General features: G+C 35.5%; 1 protein-coding gene across 1 annotated transcript; it reads left to right on the top strand.

The window, feature by feature from the left end:
• Window positions 1-5,009: 5,009 nt before the first annotated feature.
• On the top strand, window positions 5,010-8,300 carry LOC145102522 (uncharacterized). Its single transcript, XM_079039932.1, has one exon. The coding sequence runs from the start codon at window positions 5,233-5,235 to the stop codon at window positions 8,176-8,178; it is 2,946 nt and encodes a 981-aa protein (XP_078896058.1). The 5' UTR covers window positions 5,010-5,232; the 3' UTR covers window positions 8,179-8,300.
• The last annotated feature ends 2,784 nt before the right edge of the window (window positions 8,301-11,084 follow it).

The raw sequence follows: 11,084 nt of genomic DNA, 5'->3' as shown, positions 1-11,084 counted from the left end.
ATTTTGGAGTGTTACAATTTCTGGGTTAGGTCAGTGTCGAGTTACGGGTTGGGTTGAGAGTTGTCACCCCTATCTGGAATAAACATATATAAAGACATACAACAATATTTAAAGAGCTGATCTATACATAATAGTTTTTTTCTAATACACAACTTCTAAGTTTTAAAATGTTATATTGTATAATTTTAGAAAACACAAAATTATTGTGTTTGGAGAAAAATTGATGTGTATAAATAACTTGTAACGACGTGATTTTCAAAACAAAATTTTCATTTTTCAACAACCAAAATTTTCATATAATAAACATTCTCAAAAGTTCTCCATAATTGTTATCAATTCAAAACATATCCCAATATCAAAATCACGTATTCTCCCAGTGTGTACGGGTCACGCCGGCGCCTTCCCACGGTCTTCGCTAGTACCTGAAACACAACACAACAGCTGTAAGCATAAATGCTTAGTGAGTTCCCCAAAATACCACATACAACACATACGCCTTTCCAGGCCATAACTCTGTGGAACCTTCCGGTCCAAGTGTCTCAGGGGAATTCCGGCCCGAATCCATGTAGACCTTCCGGTCCTACCCGTATCGACCTTACGGTCCGTAACCTCTTGACCTTCCGGCCCATATCATCTTGACCTTCCGGTCCTCATCATACATAGCATACATAACGCATACATATCACATATCAACATATAACACATATATCATATTATACAATACCTTCCGGTCACACATAAGTACCCTTCCAGGTACAGTATAGTGAGAAGACTCACCTCAAATATCTCAAATAGTATCTCGCTCGCGTATCCACTGATCTAGCCTCGGCCTAAAACATAACAATCATCTCAATTAATATCAAGTCTCCACGCTAGACTAGACTCCCATATGTCCTCTAAGAAGGCTAAAAGACCATTTTACCCTTCAAACAGTCCACTAGTCCAAATGTCGACCAAATCCTAAAAGTCAACAAAGTCAACGGTCAAACTTTGACCAGACTCGGCGAGTGCACCAATGTGAATCGGCGAGTCCATGCGTGTCCTTCAAAATCCTGGCATTCACTTGGCTCACTAAGTCAATCCCCCACTCTTCAACTCGACACTGATCGTGAATTGTGGGACAACCCGTCCTAACTCGTCGAGTCCGGCTCTTGACTCGGCGAGTTCAGTCGTGAACTCAAGTCCCCTAAATCCCCCTCTGACTCACCGAGTCATTCCCTCAACTCAGCGAGTCATCAACTTTGTGATCCTCGGGGAAACCCGCTCCTACTCGTCGAGTCTATTCCTGGACTCGGCGAGTTCATGCCATTCACAAACTCAGGAGACTTCCTGAGGTCAGATATGTTCCTCTAATCCTTAGATCTAACCTCCCCTAGCTCAATAATCACGTAAAGTCTCTATCTTGATGCACATGCAACATCTAAATGACCATATATGATGATTTAGCCCCAAATACTTCAACCCAAGGTCCTAATCTTCATTGCTCTTCATAAAGCTTGATGAGTAAGGCTCTCTGGACCTCTATGGATCCAGATCTAAAGCCTCCCCGCCATAAAGGACTATTTGGACATCAACTCATCCCAACAAAAGGGAATAAGAAACCCTAAATCCATATCTACCTCATAAATCAAAAGATGGATCGGAATGGTACCTCAAATGAGATGATCTTAGCCTCAAAACCACAGAATAGCAACTTTCTTTTCTTCCTCTTGGCTAGAACCTCCTTCCTCTTGCTAAACAACACCACAAAGGTCAATAATGGCTTCCTTTCTCTATCAAAACATTCACACGCTCAAGGGTTTCTCTCTATGAACCGGTAGCCGCAAATGAAGGCCATAAGGGCCTTTAAATAGGTCCCAAACCCGAGAAATTAGGGTTTCTTCCGTCAGCTCTGACTCGGCGATTCGCTCTCCTGACTCGTCGAGTCCCCTCATTAACCATGTCATCCAGCCACGCCCATATTCGACGAGTCTAAGCACCAACTCATCGAGTCACCTCACATAATTAAAGGAATATAACATAAATCAATATACCTGGAAAACCGGATGTTACATAACTTCTCCAATATTTAATATATCTCGATTAATATGATCAAAGTTGATACGTATTGTTAATTTTCAAGTCACATTTACATGTATTATAAATGAAACTTATATGATGGAATTATAAATGCTAAAAAGGAATATAGAACTAGCTACTTAAATGATAAAATAATTGAATGTTTAGATAACATTATTTGGTTATAATTATAATCTTAAAAAGACAAAATTTATTCTATATTTGGTTCGGTTCGGTTCGGGTTTTTCGTATAAAACCAAACCTACCTGGCAAAAAAATTAGTTTTTGTAAATCAAAGATTGTTCGATTTTGATTTTTTGTCTGAATTTTGGTTTCTTTGTTTTATGAATTTCGATTTGATTTTTGCACAACTTAAACATAATATTACAAAACATACCGAAAATGGATTTATCTCAAATTGATCCTCAACCTCATGTTATTTTTTTTTATTAGTAGTGATTAATCTAAAATTCTAAATATTATGTTTCTTAAATCAGAATTATCTTTTGATAATTGTAATAATATATTAGAGTAAACTGATAATTATTGTTGCCATTAAATAATAAAAGGAATTTAGTCAATAACTACTCTTGGAATCTACTTGATCTTCAAGCCAATGGACCATCAAAACTTTTGTTTATCCCCTTTGTTCATTGACTTTCCCCCATGGAACTTAAAGAATCATGCAATAAACCAAAAGGAATATCTTTTATCACTTCCTTTTCCCCTCTACATCATTAATATATGATTACAATTATTAACACCCATTAACGTACTACCTTCTACCTTGGATTTTATGCCTTGTCGACTATATTTATTTTCGTTCTTTCTTTGTTTTTATTTGGGTATTATTACTATAATGCAACCACCCTCTAAAATCATTCCATGTCTTCATATTAGGTATCACCTTTTGTTGTCATTCTCTTTGTTCTACTCTACTTCTTTTATGTAAAGAAAATTCTCCATGGTTAGGTTGGAAAAGAGACTAAGCGCGTCGAAAAACGAGTGACTCCCTTATCTTGTTAAGTGATTGTGACAAACGAATAGAGCAAGAAAATAAAAAGTTATGAGTATGATAAAGTTTAAACCTTTTTTCCGATACTGAAATGATCAAAATTGCCATGTAGAACAAGATTAAGAGATGGGTACAAAAGCACTTATGGGTGATAGATATATGGTCCACCAAGAAAGCATATATGGTATGCATAAATGGGGTTTTTGATGGGACAAAACTTCATGGGATATAAGTCCAAAGTGGTTGCATCTTCTTTGATTACACAAACACTAAGGAAAGATGATATTGAAAGACATAAAGCTTGCTAGCTAGCTACCCACTAGACACACAAATTGACAAAGAAGCCTTGTAACACATATCAACCAAATGTCTTTGTCCTTTCTCGTTTTGGTTCCAATCCCATCAATGAATCTTTCTTCAATATACTCTCTAAAATAGCATAAGGTACAACTATGAATACACTATGTGCAACTCATATAACACGACTTTTGACTTTGAAAAGAACATATATAGTCGAGGGTTAACTGATTAAGAGACATTTCAAATGAGTCTAAATTCCCATGTGGTTGTTTCTCAATTTAACGTTCTTTTTTTTTTTTTTTTGATTAATTAGTATTAGGTGAGGATTAGATGGAGTGATTTGAGATTCGAGTGAAAAAAATGTTAAGGAACTAATCCCGAACATCCTGACTAGTTGTCCCATCTACTATTTTGTGTCGTTCAAGCAACATTAACTTTCATAAATTAATCATTTTAAAACTAATAATGAGCGCAAGTATCTTTATACTTTAAAGTTAAATCTTGTAGATAACATTAACCTTTTTTTCTCCCAAGCTAATGTGGTTTTACACTATGATCGTCCCCTTGATACATGATAGGACCCAAAAAGAAGCTCAATAAGTCTTTGTGATCTTATAATACAATGATACCCATTAAATAATACAAATGTTGCTATGAAGAGAAAATGGGTTCATATATTCATACCAACATATTATGAAAGTCAACAAACCCAATCTAATCCTAAATAGATGTGTTAATTACGGTCATTTAATGGATATTTATTATTATTTGATAAGTCAAATAACTAAAATAAAAAATTAGATAACAATAAACCACACAGGTTATAAAATCTTAATGGTGTGAAGTGTATTTTTATAATGCATGCGATCTTTTATACCGTTTTATTTAAAAACTATTATCATCATAATAACGTAGGTTTTGTTTAATCATAACTAATACTAATTAATTTTAAAATAATAAAAAGTTTAATACAAAATATTTCGGTTCAAACCAACCCATACAATTATATATTTTTCTCATTATTTGTTTGCAGTGACTACAACTTACTACGCTAAAATAAGTGATCATTATATCATTATATGATAAATATTAAAAAAAATAATCAATTTGTTAAATAAACTCTTCCCATATGATATTTTTGTAATTATCCATAGATTTAATCTCATTGGTATGAATTAAAATAATATTTGTATTGCAACTTGAAAAGGGACCAATACATCCATCAAAGAGGTAGTGGGTGTGTCTCCCCCAATTTTATTTTTTTCTTCTCAACCATCACCATCTTATCTTCTCCGCTCATCGTAACATTCCAAGTCTTTAAAACGATTAAAACCTGTTAGAAATTTAATTAACCACTAACATATTTTGTAAATGATTTTGACTATATATCTATGCACTCAAGAACATCACTGTTGATTAATCGTTACGTTTGTTTCAGTAAAAATCTGAAAACTTATGGTATATTTTCAAATCATGACATCATATGAATAATTAAAGATATATTTTTGTCATTACTATATACTATTATATATATAGTCCTTAAGTTGACTATGATTAACCCGATAATAGTATAAAAATGTTTTTAAAGTGATTAAATTAATAAAAGAAGCTTATATAAAGTTTTGAAGTTAAAAGGTGCTCTCACTTTTCATGCACAATCATCATCAACTTTGTTAACATGAACACTGATGACTGATCTGTCCCATATCGATTTGTCTTTCTGAACCCATTAATTACCAATTCAATTCATCTTCTTCATCTCAAATTCACCAATATTCATCACCTTTTCATGAACACAAACATGATTTTCATCTTTTCACTTTAATCATCCAATTACAATCAACCCAATCTTTTCTCAAATGGGTGGCGTTACCATTACCATTACCACTACCACTACCAATACATTAATCTTTCTGTTTGTGTTCCTACAACTTTCACTCACAAAAGCTTCTTCAAATGATTCTTTCTGGCTTCTCAAAATTCAATCACAATTCATCGATCCAATGGGAGTTTTCAACAATTGGAATTCATCATCGAATATATGCACATGGAATGGAGTGCAATGTTCACAAGATCAAACACGTGTTGTGGGTATAAATCTTTCAAACTCGGGACTCTCGGGAACAATCTCTCCCGATTTTTCCCGACTTTTTTCGCTTCAAAAACTCGATCTTTCCGTGAATTCACTCACAGGGTTAATCCCTCGAGAGCTTAGTGAGCTTCAAGAACTTCAAGAACTACTTCTGTTCTCAAATTATCTTTCTGGTTACATTCCTAATGAATTCAATCTCTTGAAGAAGCTTCAAGTTCTTCGAATAGGAGATAATTTGTTAACAGGAGAAATTATAGAAAGTATTGGGGAGTTAAGTGAGTTAAGAGTATTAGGTCTTGCTTATTGTCAGTTTAATGGAAGCATTCCTTCACAAATCGGGAATTTGAAGCATTTAAAATCTCTTCAGTTACAGACAAATAATCTTGGTGGAAAGATTCCGGAAGAGATCGATGGGTGTGAAGAACTCGAAGATTTTGCAGCATCAAACAACAAGCTTGAAGGTGGAATTACTTCTTCAATTGGACAACTTCGGTCCCTCAAAATCTTGAATTTAGCAAACAACACCCTCTCGGGCTCCATTCCGGATTTATCTAACCTTTCCACCTTGAAATACTTGAACTTTCATGGAAACCGGTTGACCGGTGAAATCCCACCGGAGATACTCTGGCTTCCGGAGCTCCAGAATCTTGATCTTTCAACTAACAATCTTTCAGGAAACATTACCCGTTTTGATTTTGAAAATGGTAACCTCGAAGCTTTAGTTTTGTCGAGCAATTCGTTCACCGGTGGGTTCCCGGAGAAACTTTGCTCCGGGGAATCGAATTTGCGCCATGTGTTTATCTCCGGGAACCGTCTCTCCGGCGACTTCCCGTTTCCGGTGCTGAACTGTTCTTCACTGGAAGTGTTGGACATTTCTGGTAATAACTTCGGGAACGAAATACCATCTGGAGTGGAGAATCTAAAGAATCTCACTGATCTTTTACTCAACAATAATAGTTTTTCCGGTAGTTTACCTCATGAAATCGGAAACTTGAGTAATTTGGTGAATCTTTATCTGTTTGGGAACATGATTACAGGTGAAATCCCGATTGAAATAGGAAAGTTACAGAAGTTGAGTGTATTGTATCTTTACGATAATCAGATGTCGGGAAATATTCCAATCGAGTTAACGAATTGCTCGATGTTAAGTGAAATTGATTTTTTCGGGAATCATTTTACGGGTCAGATTCCGGGTACAATTGGGAAGCTCAAGAATCTTGTTTTTCTTCAGTTGAGGCAAAATGATTTATCGGGTCGGGTTCCATTAAGTTTGGGATATTGCAGAAAGCTTCAAACTTTATCGTTGGGTGATAACAAGTTTTCAGGATCGCTTTCAAACACATTTGGGTATCTTTCAGAGCTTTCGCTTCTTAGTCTTTATAATAATTCTTTCGAAGGTCCTCTTCCTGAAACAATCTCTCTCTTGAAAAATCTCACCATTGTTAATATTTCTCACAATCGATTCTCGGGTTCGATTTCGCCTCTTGTGGCGTCCGATTTGTTGTTGTTGTTCGATTTGACGAATAATAGTTTCTCCGGTTTTATTCCTTCTGAATTAGCGAGGTCAAAGAATCTTACGCGAATACGACTTGCTCATAATCTTCTAAATGGTACAATTCCTATGGAGTTTGGTCAACTTAGCGACTTGAACTTTCTTGATCTTTCATTTAATAGTTTCACAGGAGAGATACCACCGGAACTTTCAAACTGTAAAAAGATCAGCCATTTTCTTGTCAGCAACAACCAACTTACGGGTTTGGTTCCACCATGGTTAGGAATGTTTGAAGAACTTGGAGAGCTGGATCTTTCAAGCAACGATTTCAATGGAACATTGCCGAAAGAAGTGGGAATGTGTTCAAGATTACTCAAGCTTTCGGTCGATCAGAACAGGCTTTCCGGTGGGATACCAGAAGAGATTGGGAATCTAACTGGTTTAAATGTTCTGAAGCTTCAAAGAAACAATCTCTCTGGGGAAATTCCTCGAACACTTGGTGAGTGTAAGAAACTGTTCGAGCTTAGACTATCGGAGAATTCGTTCTCAGGTTCTATACCACCTGAGCTTGGCACTCTGACTGAACTACAAGTGATTCTGGATTTGAGCAATAATCTTCTCACGGGTGAAATCCCAGTTTCTCTTGCAAGTCTTGTTAAGTTAGAAAGGTTGAATTTGTCATTCAATAAACTGCATGGACAAGTTCCGGAATCTTTAGGAAGATTAACGAGCCTCCATGCCCTTAATCTCTCGAACAATCACCTCCAAGGAGATATTCCATCAACTTTTTCAAGATTCCCATCAAGTTCTTTCATGGCCAACGACAACCTGTGTGGCCCACCACTAATTTCATGCGCGGAATCAAAGCGACAACAGAAAAAGCAGCTCTCGAATACCGCAGCTGCTGGAATCGTAGTGGCCATTGTTTTCACGGCAACCTTGATATGCTTGTATCTGCTTTATCTGATGCTTCGCATATGGTGCAAATGGAAGCAAGCTTCCATTTCAAACGCTGATAATCGCGGCGGGGTGATTGATGGGATGCCGGTAAAGGAGGAGAAATGGGTGTACGAAGATCGACCGATAAGGAGTAATGAGTGCTGGGACTTGAACAAGATGACATTGCTGCCATGTTCGCATTCGAAGAAAGATGTTTCAATGGCAAGCTGTATTTTTCAGGATAGCATGAGTAGAGAAAACTCCATGAGATCATTGGTTTAGTTTTTTTTTTTTTTTTTTTGTTATAATTGTTTGAATTTGTTCGAGTATCATCTTGCTTTTGGCTCTGTCCTTAGGTCATTTCACCACTACAAAAACCACGTAAACAGGACATAAATTTGATATATCCATTCCTATACATCACATTTTCAAATTAAAAATGTAATAAAAATACTAGACTTTTAAGCAAACTAAAAATATTACATTACATAAATTTAAAAAAAAAAAAAAAAAAAAAAAAACAAAAAACAAAAAAGTAAGCAAATAAAATAAAAACAAACATAGAAAAAAAATTGTATGAACATTCAAATAATTCTAAATTACATAAATAAAAATAAAAGTTTCATAAAAAATTATAATTAGTTCAAAGATAAAGAGAAAATGACAAAAATAGCAATTTACACTAATTACATTATAAAAATAGCCAAAAAAATCGAAATTACAAAATTAGCCCACAATTTCGCAGATGGAGATGCCCCATCTGCGAAATCAACATCCCATTTGCGAATGTACAAGCACCTAAAGCACAACTGTGCTTTAGCTGCTTGTACATTCGCAGGTGCTTTTACTTTTTTTTTTTAATTTTTTTTCTCTATATATAGGGGTAAAATCGCAGATGGAATAGGTCCATCTGCGATTTACTCTCATTCTATTTGCGAATTTGTGGTTTTTTTTTTAGTTTGACTATGAAATGAATTGGTTTGACTACGAAATTATGTTGCTATATAAAAAATTTTGTAGAAAATTATCATTTTGGTTGTTATTTGTTTAGGAACTTTCTCTACAATTTGCTCAAAAAATGATTGAATATTTTGTTTGTCTTGTAACCGGTGGGAGATGGCAAGTTAATGGAATTAATCTGGAATACATATGTCCACAGGGAGGTATTTCTGAACTTGCTTTGATATTTTCTGAGTATATTAGTTATACTGATTTTGTATCTTTGGTAAGAAGCAAAATTGGTTTGTTAGACAAATATAGAATTATTCTTCGTTTCCACCATCCTGAATTAAATTATTATATAGCTATAGTTGAAGACATGGATGTTAGAATGTTGATAAACGTAATCAAATGTAGTGGAGGAAGGGCTGTGAAAGTGTTTGTGGTGGTTGATGAAGTTGAGGAGGTTAATGGGGGTGGTGAAATTGGAAACCAGTTTGTTGGTAATTTATGCAGTTATAAAGGGAGCAACGATCCGATAGGTACTTTCAATACTCCTAGTGTACCTCAGTTTCACAGTGTTGCTGAAAATGTTAATGTTAGTTATTCACCTATTCACTATGTGGATCCTGAGAATTACAAGCATGTTGGTGATGATGATGTTGGTACTTATCTTGATGATGTGGGTGGTCGTTGTGATGATGTTGCCGAACAAGAAGTTAAAGTTATGAATAGGCGTGTGGTAGATAAAACTAAAAAGAAAAAAAAATTCAAGTCAAAAAAATGAAAAAAATCATGTTACGGGCATTATGTTGATGTTGGTGATGTATGTTTAGATATAACCGAGCTACAAAGCAATTCCGATAGAGATGAGTTGGGTGATGAAGTTAAAGCTAAGTTTCCCGATAACCTTTTTCACGGTATGCCCCCTGTACCAGCATGCCCAGTTGATATTAATGAAGATATCCCAACACAGATGGTAGACATGAATCTTCAAAAGATTCAATGTGAGAGTATATTTAAGAACAAAGAACTTTTAAAGCGGTGTATTGGTAAAAAAAATGTCTTCGAGAAGGTTTCCAGACGAGGACAAGTAGATCCACCAAATCAAGGTATGAAGCTGTGTGTGTTTCGAAAAATTGTTCTTGGTTACTAAGAGCAAAAGCAATTAAAAATTCTGATGGACTTTTCCAAGTGAATAAATTTGTTGATGTACACACATGTTCTTCAACATTGTTGCAACCTAATCATCGACAAGCAAACAAATATGTTTTGGGTGAATATGTTGCTGATGTTTTGGCTGAAGACTATAGTAGAGTTTATCGGGGAAAAGAAATTGTTAATGATATGAATGCTCAATTGAATATCAATATCTCATACCATCAGGCATGGCGTGCGAAGCAATATGCATTATTGTCGTTAAGGGGTACGAAAGAGGATTCTTTTACCAAACTTCTGGCGTATTGTCACAACTTGGCCAAACATAATCCGGGTACTGTCACACATATTAAAACAGATGTTGATGATCGCTTTGAGTTTTTGTACGTCGCACTCGGTTGCTCGGTTAGTATTATCATATTATATTAATTTTTTAATATTTCTTTTGGTGTATTTGAATAGATATACAATGTATTGTAGGTACGCGCTTTTGTCAATTTTTGTAAGCCGACCCTAGTAGTAGATGGAGCTCACCTAAAGGGCGAGTTCAAAGGTACCATGTTACTTGCAGTTACTAAGGACGGACAAAACCAAATATTACCGGTTGCATATGGTATATGCAAAAATGAGTGTACCGATTCTTGGACATGGTTTTTTCAAAAACTACATGATTGCATAGGAAATATGCAGGAGCTTACAATTATATCTGATAGGTCTCCATCTATAGCAACATCCGTTGCCAACATTTTTCCTCACGCTCATCATGGAATATGTGGTGTCCATTTGTATTTCAACATAGTATCTAGATTCGGCAAGAGTAAGACGGTTAAAGGAATTTTTTGGGAGGCGTGTAGGGCGTACACAGTTGATGCTTTTGATGCTGCCATGGATGTTATGAAAAAGACAAAAGAACCAGTATGGGAGTACTTAAAAAGTATAAATCCAGAAACTTGGTCAAGGGCACATTTTAAAGGGAACCGATACAATCTTATGTCGTCCAACAGTGCGGAGTCTATAAATGCATTATCTAGACACGCACGTAAGGTGCCAATACTTATGTTGATCGACTTTTTTCGTGCTACAATGCAACA

Source organism: Lactuca serriola, chromosome 4, assembly GCF_051521515.1.
Source record: "Lactuca serriola cultivar US96UC23 chromosome 4, Lser_US96UC23_V15, whole genome shotgun sequence".
Lineage (NCBI taxonomy): Eukaryota > Viridiplantae > Streptophyta > Magnoliopsida > Asterales > Asteraceae > Lactuca > Lactuca serriola.
Note: the sequence above shows the minus strand (reverse complement) of the source record. Positions and strands in the feature narration are given on the sequence as shown.